At 31.8% G+C, this 20888-nt stretch overlaps 1 protein-coding gene across 1 annotated transcript in view; it reads right to left on the reverse strand.

Annotated features, from left to right (window-relative positions):
* Positions 1-209: 209 nt before the first annotated feature.
* Positions 210-20888, reverse strand: part of LOC147064740 (G protein-coupled receptor dmsr-1-like) — a 214256-nt gene continuing 193577 nt past the window's right edge. Inside the window, exon 2 of the mRNA XM_085958022.1 lies at positions 210-421. Within this exon, the coding sequence (XP_085814148.1) occupies positions 210-421 (212 nt within the window). The remainder of the gene's footprint in view (positions 422-20888) is intronic.

Consider the following 20888-nt stretch of genomic DNA (forward strand, 5'->3'; position numbering starts at 1 on the left):
TCAACAAACCGATCGATATTATTTATATTTATTTAATTGATTATTTAACATGGTTATCGAGCAACTTTTTATAAATAAATCACAAAGTTTAGAACTTGGATTAGAAGTCAATAATATAGAAATGCACCAGTTCACATTTATAATCATATCACTTGAGCGGTTCAGACGTTGTGAGTTTTAGCGTCGCGACGTCCGACCGACTTCCGGCGCTACACCTGCGTCATTTGCGTCTTGTCGCCATTGAAGCCGTTGGCGTCGGTGTTCTCCGCGGCGCCCTCCCGCATGGGGATGGGCAGCCAGCGAGCGAGGGCCGTCGGCCGGAATAGCTGGGCAAACGTCGTCCGGAACTGGCGGCTCATCGCGCAGTAAAGGATGAAGTTGATCGCGGAATTGACCAGAGCTAGCGCATCCATCAGTTCGCCTGAAAAAATGAAAAAAAGTAAATTAAAGCTTTATACAGTAAATCGAAACCACTAGGGAAAAACCTGTCAAACATTCTTTGTCACGCAATGGTGAAAGGTGCCTGTTGAAAGAAGGTAGGCCGTGGTAGGTAATTGAAAAAAGTCCTAGGACAGCCATATTTACTAGACCTAAATTCGAAAGTTGTATATGCTTCGGTTAAATGTAAATTTTACGTAAAAAAATTCACCGTGGCATAGTTTGCCGTGGGCTTTCTATCGGAAAGAGATGGCCGTCTATACGTCGATACTATACAGTCTCCAATTTTATTAGATTCAATATGAACATTAATTCAATTTTCAAAGCTGATTTTGGTAAAATTCATGAATTCAAGAATGAAAACCTAACCTATCTAACCTAACCTAAAAAATAATCCAGTATATCAGCTATTTTCAAAATTTGTTTGCTGCTGGCTTCCTGTAAAGTGTAAACCGAGAAGAACCGTGTTTTATTTAGACATAAATTTTATGTCAGAACTATACGTTGGACGGTCTTTAATATACGGCCATATATATATATTTCCGATATTTCACTGTGAAGTGTGGTACGGTGAACTGCAGTTTCCGGACACGATATTTTTCTTTATTTTACTGATACAATTTATCGACCATAAAATATTATAATATATTACTTTTATAAATAATTATTTAATAAATATTTCACTAAAAAGGACATGGAAAAAGTGATGCCCAACCGCGAATCGAACTTGTGCGAAAAAAAATCTACGACGTCGGTAGTTGGGTTTATTATCCAATTGCCGCTAGAACAGAGTCTGTACGTAAGATAACAATCAATATTTATTATAATATAAACATGAATCATGACTCGTTTCATATAGTAAACAAGACACAACAAAAATCTCAAGGACAGATCGTGTCAAACTACATACAAAAAAATGTTGGATTACCAGAAGCCTTTGTTTTGCATGTGTTAGTAGACGATTTTATAGACTCCGATATAGTGCTTCTATGTGTAAGTTAGTCTTAATTTTAAGCTATGCTACTTAGGGACAGATGGCTCTGTTGGTTTTTTTTTTTTAAATCTTTGAAATGTTTTTAGTTTTTCAAAAAGTAAAAATATTTCCATGAACAGAAAAAATAAGCTTAGTATGGCACACGGATCTAAACTGCATACGGTTTCAGTCCATGGATGGCCTCTTAATGTATTTTTGTCAGTACATGCGTGAAAACTTTACGAAAACAATGTACCTACTTCTTCAATGTATGCTGTGTAAGTTTGTATGGGTTCTTTGCAAGCATCAGAATAACCAAAGTTACCCTAAGGATAAGTGTCTACAAATTATTACTCTTAGTAGGTATGTTTTGGGATTTAATATTGCCTTAACTTTTGATAATATGAAAATTATAATCATTAAATAGTAAACTTTTCCGACTATGTCACTGACACGTTCAAGAAAAGTTGTAGTTAACAAGTTTGTGAAGTATTATAGAGAGAGAATAACGTTAAAACACAGCGTAAAATTTATCGAATATTTTTCAAGGCAAATGAAACTGTTATGGAAAATGTACATATATTTTTTTAAAACTTTTATCATTATTTTTTACAGGCTATACGGCCCAATTATTTGAATGAGTGGAACACATATATTAGAAAACATAGTTAAGTTACACTATCAAGGTTGTATTTATTGTATATCTATATACCTTCAAAATTTATGATATGAAATTGAGTAGATAGTTTAAATTGAACATAATATTATGGATTATTCTGGTTCGGCGGAGGATAGGTATTGCAAATGAAAGACAGTAGTAGTTGTTTATGATGATGGAGGAGGCGAGAATTAATTTTCTGTTTCAAATAACTTCTAAGGTACAATCGAGGCATTGTAACAAATATATCGGTAATTCGGTGCGATGTATCTTTAACGGAAAGTTGTAATCGAGTCAGATGTCCAATCGATTCTGACCCGCTATTTATTGACCGGCGCACTTTGAAAGAATATGTTGAAATTATTATGAAATAATATTAATACGTAATGTTATGAAATTGCAGATCCGCTATGTCACATTATGAAATCATATTATATTATTATAGCTACTGACTGATTGTACGTGAAAAATGAATATTTAATAAATACTATTGTAATCGAGATTTGGGTTACAGGAATCCGATGACAGTCACACATACTTAATTTGAAAACATCTCATGCATACAACCACGAGTTTTTTTTCTTAAATAGATTTTTTCTAGTAGTTATATGCATGAGATGTTTTCAAATTATGTATGTTCAATATATAGAAGAAGTATTATTACATTCTCAAATCTTGTGAATTATTTGTTTAATAAAAGAATTAGTTTATTAAATTATATAAATCTCTGAATATATTGATTAGATCGTAATATATCCAAAAAATATAGTAATCATATCAGTACAACCTATTATAATTCATACCCGATCACAGTGAGCACACACTACTTGTTATTTAGATGAATAAAGTAGTTCGAAAAAAGAATAAAGCCTATTTTAATTTTTCCGCGGCAATATTTTTTGAGTCAACTGTACAATTTCAATTGCGTCATATCGAATATGTTAAAAGCACAATAACGAAATGTTAATATATATTTATATCAATACAAAATACATAATAATAATAAACATATTATTATGTTGTACGTGGAATGACATTAATAAATGATTAATAATATTGTATTTTAATTGTATTTTAATACTATTGTAGAACGTGAATGGAATGCATTACCCGATACAATTAATTCATTGAAAATAAACATGGCAATGCTATAATTTGATCAATTTTGACCAATATAATAATACTATGACGTTGAGAAATTGTTTTGAATTCGAAAGTAGAACATCGCCTTCCTAATGGATTGACTGAATCACGTGTAGGATTTTCTTATAAACTGTGGCTTTAAGTATCTTTGAAAAATTTTGTTAATCTAAAATGGATACATCAAACAAATTTTATTTTGAGAGTAAATTCAGAAAGTAAATGGTATATAATCTTTATATAATGTTTGAGGCTCACGGCTGTTTTTAATCGTAGCAGATTTTTGGGTATCTACCGTGTGCTCTTTTTGCTTCTTTCCTCGACGTTTCGGGCTCTTAGAGCAACGTTTAAATTCATATACGTACACTGCATTTCATCATACAACATATAACTCTTGATAATGCCTCTGCAACGATCCCGAAACGTCGAGGAAAGAAAGAAGAAGGACACACGGTGGAAACCCAAAAATCTACTACATATGTAATTTTTGTTGGTAATGTGTAAAAAAAGATATTTTATTTATATGCAACGCGACTATTTTTTTCAAGATTCTTGAATACAATTTGATACACTTATAGAAAAAGGATTGCCAATCCAGTCCTTTGATGTCCACCGTATGATGTATTATAACTGAAAAAGACTAAAAGAAAGGGTGGCCCCGTAGTCCAGTGCGTAAGGCGTAGGCCATTCACTTGAGGGCTCCCGGCGAGAGCACAATATATTTATGTGATTTTCTCGGTGTTTGTGATTATTTCACTTATATTACTAACTATACCACTAATTCACTACACTACTGTCATTAGATATTATGGCACATTACAGTGTTAAAAAAAATATATAGTATAATATTTATTATACAAACAAAATGATAGAGCCAGAAATATCTAAATACGTTTGTATTTATTTACAGAATTAAATTTTAGAAAAATCATGATTAAAAAACTCCTTAATATATTATATAGATTGTTTTGAAATTATGTATGTTCAATAAAGAATGTTTTATTTTTGAATCTTTTGAATTATTTGTTGAATAAAAAAATAGTTAAGTAAAATGATAATTTTACTGTTCAAATCTCCTCATAAATATGAGTTAACCTGATGATTACCGACCCAAGTATATTAAAACGGAAAATGTTATCACCGCATGAATTCAAAACATAACATATTATTTAATATCTGTAGATAATAATATACAAAATCATTTCCTTATCATATTGGTTCCTTTTCTTCTTATTTTCAAAGGAATTATTATTTAAATATTACCTTTTGCGGTACACAGTTTTATACTCATAATAACGAAGATTCTGTTTACATCCACGATTAAAAATAAATAATATTTTCATTTGATGTTTTTGTACTCGTGTATGATTATAATGCGTACTACGTACCCTATGTTAGTAATTATAATCGAATAAGATCCCTGAGGGACTGCGTGTATTTTAGAGTCAACTTATTATCCAAGAAAACGAACAAAGAAAGTATGTAAGTAAAATAAGTTACTTTAACTCTAGAAGACATAATTATAATTGAACCATAACAAAGGAAATGTATCTATCTACTATTATAAAATTATTAATTAATAATTTGTCATAGTTACGAGAACTTAATTAAAAGTTTCGAAGTCTAATTTACCAAATATAATGATTGATTTTAGAAGCCGTTGCTAAAAAATATATTGATTTAAATATAATTTTCTTATTAGCTACAATTCGGTTGAAAAATCGTACAAAACTTTACATAATAATATTGTATACGTAGATGTTTGGATTTTATGAATTTTAATCAAATAATCAACGTTGCTGAACGATCGGTTAGTATAAAAAGATTCATCATTATCAATTTGTCTATCCAGATGGTTTTAGGCCATCCCTGTGGTCGTATAGTGCTCTTGGACATCACTGTATGACATAGCGACATTCAAGCCCATTGCCATTTCATCTGCTTTGCGACTTCTATAACATCGCGTACCTTTGTCTGCTTCCTCATCCATTAGTTTCATATATGGTCTTATGCTTAACATTTACACAGTGCATAAAGATTATTATCTAAAAATATCTAGGTACTTTAATAAATCAAATTAAGTAGATGTGGAAAGTTCACGCGACAGAAATGAAACTTTTCGTTTTGACTTCCATTTTCACAATCCTCAATGTCGTCGTCGTTAATGTATGGAAAATATAAACGGTATAAACCCATCTTTAATTTGACCAAAGTTGCAAAAACTTGGGATAAAGAAAAGACTGTCGATAACATTAGAATATAGGTTTTATTATATATATTATATGTCTGCAGAATGCAAGAACTCTAGGATGTCAGTCAAACGGTCGGCCTAAAGATAAATGTCTCAAAGACAAAAGTGATGAGGAACTGTTTTTCGGGCCCTGCGATTATCTGTATTAATGGCACCTAACTTGAGCAAGTCAGCAGCTACGTCTATCTCGGACAGCAGGTACCCATAGACGGAAGCAGGCACGATGAAATTTTTCGAAGACAAAGCTGGGATGGAGTGCTTTCGGACGTTTGAATAGTATCTTCAAGAGTGACCTACCATTATGTCTTAAGCGTAAGATGTTCAACCAATGTGTGCTACCCTATCTCACGTATGGCTGCGAGACGTGGACCCTCAACACGAGAGATGTCCAAAAGCTAAGAGTCGCACAGTGAGGCATGGAGAGGTGTATGTTGGGCATCACGCGAAAGGACCGTAAGAGAAACGAATGGGTTAGGAAGCAGACAAGAGTACGCGATATAATAGACGTTGCCAAACAGTTGAAATGGAGATGGGCGGGGCACATTACCCGACGAAAGGACCGCCGCTGGACAAATGCCGTCATCCAGTGGTATCCAAGGGGCACGAAACGGCCACAGGGTCGCCTTAAAAGCCGCTGGATTGACGAACTGGTAAAGTTCGACGGAAATACGTTGTAGCGAAAGACACAGGACCGAGAGAGTTGGAAGAAGCTTGGAGAGGCCTTCATCCAGCAGTGGATTGATCCCGGCTGATGATGATGATATGTCTGAGATGCATTCTGCATTTTTTTCGGTATATTGTTTGTCGCGAACTGGAGACTTGAGAAAATGAATCAGTGGAATAGCAGCTACTGGATACAGCCTTCATTCTGCTCTGAGAGAAGCAGAAAAGCGTGGGAGGTGAATAGGATGCACAGACTGCATTTCAGGGTGGCCACGATCTACATTCATGAAGGATCGACTAAGGAGAGATATAATAAAACACAATTGCATTTTCTTTTACGTAGTTGATAACCAGAAAAAAATATATTTAATATTCGATAGTACCGAATATATATATATATTTATATATACGAGTACATAATTTTGAAAACACTTCTGAGAAAATATATTATTACCAATAGAAATTTTTTTTTCAAAAAAGTAAGACACCCAGCAGGATCGAACCTGCATCTCTCGGGTATCGCGCCCATGCACATATACAACTATGCTATAGGCGTCATACTTAATTGCGACAAATTTTAACTAATGGCTGTTAATACTCTCTGAAGCGCTTTCCAAATTGAGTTATTATTGGCGATCGGCTTTTGTATTTTAAATCAACGTCGGTTAGTAATTAAAGTAATGCCTACTTTGATTTAATATATTTTTTTAAAATATTAAGTGTTTTCAAAATTGCGTGTGTTCAGAAAACGATTTATTTAATATTCGATAAAGCGTCATATAAATCGGCCGTGCATATCCACGGTTGTGCATATATGACGGGTGGTGGTGGGCACTTTAACGTAGTACAGAATATATTATATACCTACGTCAATACGAAAATTTTACATAAATACTTCCTGTATATTGTAAATTTGAATTCTTAAGTCGGTAACTAAATATATTTTTTTTAACGAATGAGTAGAAAAAGGTATTCAAGTGGTATGCCAACTGAATTACATTAAATAACCTATTTTCCCATCGTGAAAGCACATGTAGTTGTTACATGAATATTAAATTATATCTATGGTAAGTGATTCCCAATCTGTAAATAATTGGTGTAACTTTTGAATCATTAAAATCTCGCAAACGATGTGAAATTATATTCATGTGTTAGCCATTGCCCATGAGTCTATTCACATGAGATACCTACGTGTTAATAATAATTAAGCATTGAGAAATTACACTTAATGTTTTTATTTTATTGTAGATACCCAGATATATAGTGTATGCTGTATATATGTTTTTCTTTCTTTGTATTCAGTCTAACCAATAATATAAAAACAAGCTAAACATTTTTGTTTTTGTTAGTTCGTTTGTCGCACATGCTTTTGGTATACTTCCCGTAAGCATACACAAATATTCGTGGCGGCCAGAAGACTTTGGTGATATTCTAGTATAGCAAATACTGGAATTCACTTCAATTTTCTTCAAAAAACTTGTTGAAATCTGTTTTCCCGTGGATAGTTATAGAAATCTAAAAAAAACATAGCTGTCGTTCATTTATGATAATGGAGAATAAACGCTTTCCTTGTACACGTGTAGTAGTGAAGGAAAGGTAGAAACTCTGGGGGGAGGAACTTCTTTAGTAAATATATAAACCCAAAAAAAGCATGAAATAAAATTTTGAAGATAGTGTCTTGAGTGGTTAGTATTAGGATTGAGAACTCAACAACCCTTAGTGAGGGGTAAAAATCTAGAGCAAACATTTTCAGGAAGGCAAATTTGAATAGGCAGAAATCGCTTGGTAAAATGTATTTATATCGCCCGGGTGAGTCTGAAATGTAAATCGGTTTACATAGTTATTACGAAAACGTCAATTTTTTTTGAACGATGATATGCAAATGTACTGTGGACCGGTTTTTTTGAACAAACAACACAATTTATTCATAGATTGCTATATAAATAACAATCTAAATATTCATGACAGTATATTGCAGAATGATGGAAACTATTTGCTGCATGCGTCAATAATTATTCAGAATGCAATCACCATTGACGCTTTCGCAAACAAACTATCGTATATATATGTATTTCACTAACGGGTGGCCAACTTGTCTATCGCGGCCTCATTGTCAGTCGACCCTGAACCAACTTCACAAAAAGTTTAATCGATAATTATTTATTCACTATTCCGCAAAATATCCCGGCACTATACACATTGGCCATTGCGGCACAAGTAATTAATAAACACGGAGTAAACATAAAATTTAAAGTATGTTTGGATTTTTATTATTGAAGTATCACTCAGGGAACATAAAATAATGAGAAGCGGATTGCCTTCCCGGTGAAGCTGTAACAAGATTTAATTCTCCAGCATGGATAAATATATGGTGTACTTAAACATGTCTCATCTGTCTCATAATAAGCATTAAACATATATACTTTAGAAAAACACTTTGTGAGAGAATATATTAAAACCAATAGAAAAAATCTTTTTTGAAAAAAAGTAAGCCAACCCGACGGGGAATCGAACTCCGTATCTCCCAGGTTTACGCCCTGATCCGTGCATTACCACTATGCTACGAGGTGACATACTAATTGCGTCAAATTTTAACTATTGGTCAATTTTAATACCTAAGGAAGCGTCTATGCCAACAATTCTCAAACTACGAGTAGGGAATCTAATCCCGAGCCAAAATCTTGATCCCCGGATTTCGGGATTACGATTTGACGATCCCGGGATTAGAATTTTTTTTAATAGTTAATATAATTTTTTTTTAAATATAAATAACATTGATAAAATCTGTCAAAAAATAAATCTAGTATAATTTATACTATTTAAGACATTGTTAATATTCTGTACGTTCTATCTTGGAAATACATAGGTTTAATTGAGTAAATAATATTGTAATATAAATAATAATGTGAAAGTAAAACAGTTTTATTTATTATGAAAAGACAAATACAATCAATTAAAATAAAAAAAATGACAAATGCATTAAAAAACATGGTGGAATCACTTTGTTACAAGTGCGAAGCATTGTTTTTTCCAGTCTTTCTAATTTTTATTAATGTATGTGAAAAAATAAAATGAATTGGCAACACATGGGTAATAAATCAATCTTGTATGTTATTAAAAGTATTTTTTCTGATATATTTTCGTTTTATTTTATTTTCCATAAAAATTGATAAAAAAAACTCAATCCCGAAAGTTTCGGGATTATGTTTACCAATCCCGGGATTCATAGGCATCGAAAATAGTTCGGGATCCCGGGATTGGAATCCCTAGTTATGAGATAGAGCCTGAAATGTTTTAAAAGTCATCGAAAATTGGCGTAAGCGTACCGTGAGATGCAAGATGGCCCGAAATGGTAATTTTAATGATATTGTGTACCATATAATTGCAAAGATCAAATTATCGATTGAAATAAATTTGCCAAAAGTTAAAGACATGTGTGTTTTATCTAAAAAAGTAGTTAGATAACCCTTACCATAAAGATTTTTGAATAATTCGTAATTTTAATGTATTTTTTGTAATTAAAAAAAAATCGATTTCTCTAAAATACTGTATTGGTGAAACATGGTAAAAATCAAAATCGAAATTGTTTCAATTTATGTCCAAAAAGTTGGACATCCGTGTTTTAGCTCGTCGCTCGTTAGTGACCTGTCATTTAGACATGATGTCACATTATTTGACATCATTTATGGCTATGTAGTGATTCTCGCCACACGTCATATGTGCATAATGATTAATTATTATCATTTTCAGTTGCCTTACTCGCATGTATCCATACAAATGTTTGTGTTTGTTCGGTTATAATTAACAAATTAACAGCTCACGTAATTTTACAACTTAGTAAACTTTTTGAAAGCAATGCGGTTTCCTAAACTTACGATCGAGAACTGACCAATTGTTTAGCAGAAGACAGATCCTAAAAAATGTCAGGAGTTCTATATTGATACCTATAGTGCTAGAACACAGTGGTAAGTATGTGAACCGTATGTGAAATGTTCGTAAACAGTGTCTTTTTTAGACATTTCACACACGGTTATACGTTTGAGTTTCACTCGCTGATCTTAGATCCTAGATGGTCATAGCAACTAAATTATTAATATATACGTGCGTTACTATAGAATTCAAAATGAAATGTCAAATTGACATTTCAGTATTCTATATTTGTTTATTTTTTTCCCATATCATGTACAAGTTTGAGCATATTGAGCAGAATAATTCAACAGAAAATTAAAAAACGTATATAAAAAGTTCTTTTTATCTTGTAATTATTATTTGTAGAAATAATAATTTCGCCTAATATACAAAACATTTTCATTGGCAGTGCTACAACATGAATTATGTAAGTAATTATCAATTTTATGGGAGGACTTTAGGAAATCTTTTTTTTTTATTATTTAATTTGAGACACGTTCCTAAATTATAAATTCCTCCATAAAGTTACTAACTAATAAGCAAGCATTTCGATGTTTTTGCATATATCGATTGATGGTATTTCCATTTAGTTGATTATATTAAAACAAAATACAAAGTACGTACACAATTTTGAAAACAATGCTGAGAAAATATATTATAACCAATAGAAAAAAGGTTTTTTTTTTAAAAAAAAAAGAAATGCAGGTTTGATTTCTGCTGGGTGTCATACTTTTTTCAAAAAAAGTTTTTTTCTATTGGTTATAATATATTTTCTCAGAAGTATTTTCAAATCATGTATGTTCAATAATAAGAATGTTACATTCTTAAGTCTTGTGAATTATTCATTGAATAAAAAAAATAGTTAATTAAAAACACAATGTATTTTTCTTATATTTATCTTGATTTTTATATCTATCTGTAAGTAACGCATGCGAGAAAATATGGTTTGTTTACTATGTAGGAGAGAGCGAGGCAGGGAAAAGACGTATTAAAATGGGTAAGGTGAGAGAAAACATACACGTAAACGAAAATTGTAATTCTGAAAAATGAGCTTACATGATAATAAAGGAATCGTTTACTTTAAGAGTGTCATTAAAGAAAACTAATGATAGAATACTTTCATAATAGTTTGACAGATGCTTACAGTGCAGTAGGTAGCTACTGGCATATTGGGTATAAGAAAAGTAATAAACGAAATAATTACAATTAATCTGAGACAGATTGACGAAAAAATATGAAGAAGTATGATATCGGATAGGTAACTTGATACATCCCTGAAAATGTAAATTAATATAAGAATAAATATGTTCGTTTCAAATTGACGAGATTTCGGGAGTGGATAAATCGGATTTCTCAGTAATAATTTCTTTTGAAGAACTAAGCCATATACAAGAATGTTGACATGTTACACTGCCACCTGCCATTTTTTTAGTTCTACAAAATTTAGTGTGTAATTATATGGAATACATAATTTATTATGTAGAAAATTATTTATATTGTGAGTGACTGTAGAACATCATTGTGTGCAACACTCGACTTTGTGAATAATAATGTCATATTTTGTTGACGTGATAAAATAATTTTGATTAAGATGAAAACTCGTAGGTGTACCTACTAAGCGTTTCATATTATCACAAATTAAAAAAAAAAGTTTTCATTTCAATAGGTAGGTGTTTAATCAGTATAACATGGTAAAGGAAGTGATATAAGAGATCTTTTTATAATATAAAGATAAAAAATATTCAAATTGAGTAAAATAATATATTATAATTTTGAAAACACTTCTGAGAAAATATATTATAACCAATAGAAGAAATCTTTTTGAAAAAAGTAAGACACCCCATAATTACAACAATTTTTAACTAATGGATTTTATAATACACTCTGAAGCGTTTTAGTAAGTGCTTAAGTATCTTTAGCATAGTGGTATATGTGCGTTGGCGCGAAACCCGAGAGATGCAGGTTCTTTTTACTTAAGGTTACTTTTTACAAAAAGATTTTTTCTATTGGTTATGTTATAATATATTTTCTCAGACGTGTTTTCAAAATTATGTATGTTCAATAATTAGGATGTTACATTCTTAAATCTTGTGAATTACTCGTTGAATAAAAAAGTAATTAATATTATACATATATTACATATATATTATACATAACAAACGCGTTTTTTCATAATTTCTGTTGTTTGTAAATTAAATTATATTTAAATAAGGATAGGTATATTATGTAGTTGGTAAAATATTTTTAAAGTAAGATGTCGTTCAGTGATATGATTCAGTTACTATTTTATCATTACAAGAGATTGCAGTGTATAAAATGTATTTACACCTTCACTTGCCTAGCATGCAAACATTAATATAGCTATGCTCAAAATTAACACACTGTATTAGAATTTTTTCGGCCGACCTCAAAAACCAGGCGCTGTCGCGCAATGCAAATTTTGCCCGGATTAAACAGATGGGTTTGATTACAAGACTATATGTATATTAGTAATATATGACTACTAAGTGTATCATTAGCAATATATGAAGGAATAACTTAAATTCGTTCAAAGCATTAGTGCATATATAATATTATTATTATCAAATATCTTTGACCAATGATCCGCCAATTGGTAAGCAAAACAATGCTCATCATAATGACACATTATGTAGTAATAAATTTTATTCACAACAAATTGTATTTTTAATTGTGTGTTTCGTAAATCTGTTAATAGAATAAATTAGACTCATCGCTACTCAAACGTTGCTCCATGTCTAACGACGTAGTGAAAAATGGAAATTCATTTTGAATGAGCTTAACAATATGCAGGTGCGCACAGAGAAAAATAGCTTGGGGGCTCCATTTTGTATGTAATACGGCGGGAAGTGGCGGAGTTAAAAATATTATGGGTGCTACTGACTTTTTACATTAAATTACAGGTACATTCTTTATACACAGACATTCCACTCCATGGGTTATCGCTTCCACAAGTGGCTATTGAATGCGCCTGGCTTAACAGTAATAATTCTTAGGATCGTTAGTGTCCATTTTATCATCCACGCTGTTTTGTTTGCTTTTAGACATGACGCATCCGAATATTAAAGCAAACATTGGATGCCCAGATTGCCAAAGATTGAATTAGAGGCCGCAGATTTTCCAGTTGCCGCGTGTCGTAGAATGCCGAAAGGAGTAAAGCTAACCCGTTGAAAAGGCTGTTTGATCGTCAAAACACTCGAGTCACGATTCTGTCACGGGGTTTCATTTTCATAATTATTTTGTATTTTTTCCCTTTCTGTGGCGGGTCTGGATCCGAAACCTTTCCTTGTGCGCGCGCCTGTTACCATGGATAATATTTTACAAGGAGGAATAAGTACCTTCTTAACTTACAATAGTAGACAATATTAATAGTATAAATTATATGGGGTATATTATACGAGATGGGCTGACGCCGTAGAAGTGGACTGGCTTCATATAGGAAGACCCGGTAACTGGAGATGTGTGGCGAGAGACCGGAGTGAGTGGAGAGCAGTTGTAGCGGGGGCCAAATCCCACCCCGGGATGTAGAGCCGTGGAAGAAGAGAAATTATATGGGGTAAAATGAAAGCTAAAAACGTTGAATACCGTAACAAGGAATTTTTATGAAATTTCTCACTAGTTATCTGATACTATTCACGACGGAGCAGAAAGTAGGTTATCATATTTTGACTAAATTAGCACAGCGTTTTGATTTAAAATTTAGAGTTGATGAGTTTTCATGAATGGCGGGTGGACGAATCTAAAATCGGCTTATATTATGGAATGATAGGATATTAGTTAACTCGTATGATTAACCGACTTGGCTGCTAATCACCAATTAAAAAGTGTATCGAAGTTAGTGTAACTTCACTTAATTTTTTTTTTAATCAAATTGAATATCCAAGGTCTTCGTGGAATAGACAATACAATATTTTACCATTTATCTCGAATTAGTTATGCAAGACTAGTTTCTCAATCATGAGTATCAATAAGTCAAATCGTAAAAGTGTAGATATTCACAATGTATCTGTGAAGCATTGTCATCAATAGAATGTCGGTTTGCTAAGTTATAATGATGCCACAGTTATATAACGAGTCACATGAAGTTATTCATGTACGACGTCACGCCCTTATGTGGGAAAGGGGTTTGATATCATTTGTGATGAAGGGTTTTAGAAAATGTAGCGTCACAAATTCGACAAATTATAAATGATTTTTGTTTTATAAAATTTGGAATGGGGTTCAAAAAGGCGTAAAAAATGTGACAAAATATGACTGCGTAGGAAAAGAGAGGTGAAGCTAAAAATAGCGAAAATAATGTGACGTCATTTTTATAATCTCTAATATAATTCTTTTGTACGTCCACTTCTTGAATACATTTCTAAAATATGATCCCCCTATTATAAAGTATATTTTTTACGCTTTATTAACTCCAAACTTAAGTATTCTAGCTAAATCTATTGTTTATAAATAGCTGAAATTTATGTTATATTTGACGTAAATTCAATTTTTGAATGTCCCGAACTGTTGGGTATCATCCACGTGTCCTTACCAAACTGACAATAATTGCGATCATTTTCACGTTGATTTTTTAAAAGTCAACTTCTTTATTTATTATTCAATACCAATACTCAATTTGTTTTCATAATTTGATATGTTGATTTCATATTATTGTAAATTTTTTGTTTATTTTAAATTTAACCATAAATAAATTGTATTTCGTTGTTCTTGATGTTGTTATTGTTGTTTTTGTATAAATTGAACCTGACTGTAATATTTTATAATTATTATTCTGTGTCGTCTGATTAACTGTTGTATTTTTTACGTCATTCATGAATAAAATACCCTTTAATTTACATCTAAATATAGGTACGTATTTCATATACATATACTTAGTAGGTAGCTATTTGTTTGAATTAAAAAAACATTATTTATATTAAAAAAAATAATGCCAAAAAAAATAATCAGCTCCTTTTACTGAAAGATTCAATTTAAAATACAATATATCAGTGCGCCCGACGAGAAATTTTGAATAGTGCTAGAGTATAATATTATAACTGTTTATTTTCGTTGCAATCATAATATTGTCATGTATTATAGGACACCTGTTCAGTTTTGCCACCATGATTATTTTATCGTTTCAGCCATCGATGTCCCTTGGTATTTCTGTTGTCATTTTTTCTTTGCACAGGGTGAATTTTGTTTGTTCAATAATAGAGCTGACCTCACGTCACATTCGTATGTGCGAATACTATGTACCTATACGTCATCCAATATTATACAGCATGATCACAATCGACTATCACTATTTTTACCATGTGTGTACAACATTTTGAACTTATCTTGGGGCGGGCCATAGAACACTAAAAAAGCAGAGAACTTTAAAAAAAAGCTTTATCCAGTGTGCATTTTATTACACAATACACAATCGAGAGGATTTCTAAGTTCTACCTCATATTTTTAGGTCAGCTTTTAGTCATTTTATCAGCTTTTTTGCATAAGGATTAATTAATATTGTATTATAAACGTTCTTATTATATTAATTATTTCCAACTAGTTTTCTTCTCGGTATGCTATCAATGCAATCCTTGTCCACCCGAAGAGTGATTGCTCTTTTAAAGCATTTCTTTTTACTTGTTCATGGGTTCATTTACAATCCGTATATACTGGCAAATATTATTTTTTATGTCCCCACCAATATCGCTCGTAACTCTGGTCTTCATGATACCATGTCGCAGGACGGATGTGATGTTTCATGATGCTGTGTATCGTAACTTATTTGATGGCACCATACAGGTTGATTTATTTTACATTAACTATATCATGTTTGTGGACGTGTTAAATAGGTTAAATTTATAATTGTATTTATCATTTTACTTTAATATCTACATAAGCACATAGGTAGAGTTGGTTTTCGGGAATTTTCCGACGGGAATTCTCGGGAAATTTTCTAAATTTTCCATCCCGAATCTCAAATAGAAATTTTTAACATTTCGGGATTTATTAACGATTTTCTATATGAAAAAAGTGGACAGAAAACAAAAAACGTTAAAAGACTGATATTTAACACAATTAAGCCAACGTCGATTCAAAATGAGCGCAATTTTTGAAACATCAGGGAATTTTGTTTCTCAAAAGCGTACGCGATTGTCAAACGCAGCGATTGACAGTTTTTTGAAATTCCATTTTAATAAGTAATGTTTTTAATTATTTCTGTTTTCCTACTTCTATTTCGTTTGTCTTCTTATATAAATAAGAAAATCATATTTTTTTTGGAATTTGTCTGTTTTTACACTGATTTTAGGATTTTTAAACGTTTTTTTTAAATTTACCGATATCTCGAGAATTCAAAATTTCATCATTTCGGGAAATCCTGAATCTCGAGATTGCGATTTTCTCGGGAAATACCCAACTCTACACATAAGTACTTCCTTTTCTACTTTATTGTTATATTGGTTGTTATTTGTAATTAAGTCATTTTTATAATATGTATTATGGGGCATCGGGCAATCGCTGTAATGCCATAAGACTATTTTCTAAATAAATAAATTAAAATGGGATATCTTATCATTAAAATTGCCCAGATTGCGGTTTCTTCTACTGCTGACGAATTACATAGGGTAAATTATATTATTGGTACCGTTATTATTTCCGGCTTTTCTTATATTAAGACTATTGCATCGTGTTATCTCTATAAAAACTATCGAACTTCACGCTTATATGGTATGTTTATAGATTATACAAAAATTTAGAAAATATTTTTTAAAAATATAGTTATAAGAAAGTTATGACTTGTCAACATTTTACATAATGGTAATGCCGTTTTTGTTTCTAAGCCACTCACTAACTTGGGCCACACGTGGTCGGCGGGCCACTTTATAACAACGTCCATAAAAATACACCGGACATTAAAATTAATGTAAAAACAGATCGAAGTAGACAGGTGAGTCTCACATTAAGAATGATAGCACTCGACGCAGTACGTTATAGAGCGGACACTGATCGGTTGGATATTGATGTCTCACCCTACTAGGGAGAGAATAACACCCTCTCAGTTAAAAGGAAACGGCCATTTGTTTTTTGTGTTTGCAGTTATGATAAAAATCAAGCGGAATGTCAAATCACAAAAATAAAAACGCCACTCATATTTCACTACCTCTACAATACTGTCACTGGGCTTCAAGATCGTGTTGAGAAAAGAACAGGCGAGTTCTATTCAGATAACGAATGAGTATTAAATAATTAGAAACATTACGTACGCCATTTCAGGTATACTTGATGTATAAAAGCGACCGGAAGAGGTGTTTAAGATATTCATATATTGTATACATATTGAAGAAATACTTTAGATTTAAATCATGAGATAGTTTACACCTGTGTTTCTAAATCCTTTTACTTAAAGGAGAAACTTCTTTTTCTGCCAAATGGCACACAAGGTATTGACATAATTAGACTTGATGCTCCATATCAAAAATATGACTCGCAATTCATGTTAATTTGACAGCAGGTTTCATGTTGACCTAATAAAAAGTAAACTGATATGAGGTCTTTAATTAAATATTCACTTTTCGTAGAAGTAAGTTTTGTGCTGAATGTGAAATTTGAAAAAATATACCTATAACGAAAACACATAAATCAATGTACTAGTAACAAACATAGCTCAGATTATGATTTTAGATTTATGATTATATTTAGATTATGACCCTTAGATAATGTTATTATGGTTGTTATATGTATAACTTAGGTAAAATAACGTCACACTAAAAAGAAACTTGGGGAACACCAGCTGAAAGATATTGGTAGGTACACTTACACTTGTTTTGGATTGTGTTTTCAGTAAATATCACACTTTTCCTTATTTTACGATTGTTTAATTATACCCATTCGCTGCGGACCTTTTAATTAATATTTAATTACCATATTTAAATAACATGCTAATTATATCTAATGGCCACCTGATGGGCAACGCACCAGTTGCGATGGACGCAGTGAATGGGATTTATTAAGACGTTTATAATATTATGAGAATGTAGAGTATTTGGGTATGTCATGCGCAAAAATTACCAAACACTACGTAAAATTTCGATTGTAAAACTTATTTGAAAGAATAAGGTTATTGCGGTCATTTATAAATATAGAAGATAAGTGATGAATGAGAGTGGAGGTAGGGAAAACTTTGCTTTGAATAACCAAGAAAAGGAATAAATTAGCCAACACCCTTCAATTATGGAACTGGGTGGAAATCGGAATACAAAAAAGAAAACGTGTGGGTTAAGAGAGAGGGAGAAAATATTAAAACTCTACCTATGGTCTGCACCCTCATACAATTTGTTATCGAATTGGAATTTGTATTTCGGTTTGGATCCAGATTTTGCAAGAATAAAACAATAAGAAAAATGCCGCAAATAGGAACGTACCTATAATACAATTAAAAAGATAAGTTAAAATCTTCTATGTTTTTGCGCCACGTTTCTCAGTCAGGTTTGGGTTACGTATATCTTTTTAGCTTAAAAAGCTTTTCCGTATATTTATTATTCCATAACAACGTTTTAAAAAAACTAACCTATATGTTAATTATTCTACCGACATGAAACTTTCATTGTATGGGTGTTGTCGATCTACCTATTAAGATGATTCAAGTTAAACATTATATTAAATTTTAAGCGTGTAGCCAAGTGCGAGTATTGTATTTGTCGGGAAGTTGTGGGGGTGAGGGGGAGCAAAGGCAGAGAAAGTATCCCCACTAGATAAATATGGGAATGGGACAACTGGGCGCCAGGACAATTGGATGCCGCAATGTCGAATGACATAAATAGACTTTCATTACGATTTTATAGAGAAAGTAGACGAGGAATTTAGTCAGTTTCTATCTAGTACTTAAGCTCTTCTCATTGGAATTTAAACATATGCACAATTAAATCATTATTGACGTATGCATATTTAAATGCTCACCAAGTAGTAATAATAATATAATAATTTAAATATTAAATATATATTTTAAAAGTATTCACGAACGTCTATTTATTTTAGAATTTCATTCGATTGCGTGGCGCTCGGTTGTCCCGGCGCCAAATCGTCCTAGATCCATAAATATTAAAATGCATTTTCCTTAGAGTATAATCATCAAAATGCATCATATTTATAGTCGTTGAGTTGATTTACTAATTTTTCTAGATACTGAATTTGTACATGATGTTTTTGTACACACTGTAATATAAAGAAAAATAAGCACATGAAGTTAAAATAATTGTGTTTATTGGACCTCGCTAGGGAATGAGGGTATACAAAGTATTATTCACACTTACGTCAATAAAAGCATTTCAATTCCATATTATAAATAAAAAAAAATATGAAACATGAAAATAATAACAAGATGTCGCCCATTATTTCTAAAAACTTTCCTACAAAAAGTTATAAAAGTTTATAAAAAAACATTATGATTCTGTTCCACTTCTCGGTAAAAAATAATTGCGTTTTAATTGTGTGTAAACATTTTTTTAGAATTCTTCTTATTAAGTATAATATAAAAGAATATTATCGTTAGAGATACATATAAATTAATTTGAATATATTAATTATAAAAAAACGAGTATCATTATTTGTAAGTAATTAATTTGTATACTAAGTATCTGTTATTTAAGTAGGCACTAAATATATATTGCAATGAATATAATTTATGAATTCTAAAATCGGAAGCCATAATAATACAAGTCTAAACAATAATGCCCTCAAAAACTGAATCATAACTCTTTTCTTTGTCAAAAAGCTATTAATGTTAGGCTGTTGTGTGTTTTATAAACATTTACACCTATACATAGGTACTTTGAAAACACCGCAAAAAATTATATATATTATTAGAAAAAAATACGACACCCAGCGGAACTTGAATCTCGCGTCAATGTGCTTTACCAATTGAGCCATGTATATCTTATCTAATTATTACGAAAATAACTAGTAGTTTACTAATTAACATTTTTGAAACGCTTCACAAATAACGGTATTGTTTGGCAGTCAATAATGGAAAATGTAACGTTCTTTTAATTTAAAAAAAAATAGTCATAATTTTTTTATTGATTTTTAAGGCGGTAAGACGGGCGGGATTATGGAAATCTAGGTGCCACTGGACTATCACATTTACTCCGGCTATGGCACCCACAACTTGTAGCTTTTGGCCGCTTCAACCGCGGACCTCCGCATATTTACGGGTATGTTCTGATACCCATACACTTTAAATGTCGCTATGAATACCTGACCTATGATTACCAGCTATAATACGGGTGGTCACCTACGAGTTATTACGACCTATCGGGACCACAAGTGGTTATCGTGTTACATTATTAGGATCGTTAGTGTCCGTTTGTATCGTCCGCACTGCTTTGTCTTTAGACATGCCGAATATTTATGGTGCCCCAAATAGTTTGACCAATTTATGAGTGCCTCGGGTCTTCGGGTAGGACCAATCCGTTCATAGGTTATAGATAGCTAAATAATCTTGCTCATGACTGCATTTATCTAAATATTTTGTATTTCTTCCGTTTCTGGAAAGGGAGAGGGACCTGGAATCTTTCTTGTGTGCACACTTGAATGCATTCGTTCTTCAAAATTGGTTAGAGTACAAAAAAATATGAGTGGTTTTGAATTTATAATATTGCCGAAATATTATAAACTTTATTCCATATTCTAATAGTAAACACTTACCCATTGAATAACAAGTCTTCACTATGTTTGATTGCATCGAAGCACTTACAAAACTTCCTCGAAACTTTAGTAAATTTTAAAGCCGCTCTTCATCATGGAAAGCTCGTTTGATAAGGGTGATTAAATATACCATACGATCAATAAATAATACATCGGAAGTG

The sequence above is a fragment of the Rhyacophila brunnea genome, unplaced genomic scaffold (genome assembly GCF_057557595.1).
Source record: "Rhyacophila brunnea isolate RB1 unplaced genomic scaffold, BYU_Rbru_1.0 scaffold_7, whole genome shotgun sequence".
Taxonomy (NCBI): Eukaryota; Metazoa; Arthropoda; class Insecta; order Trichoptera; family Rhyacophilidae; genus Rhyacophila; species Rhyacophila brunnea.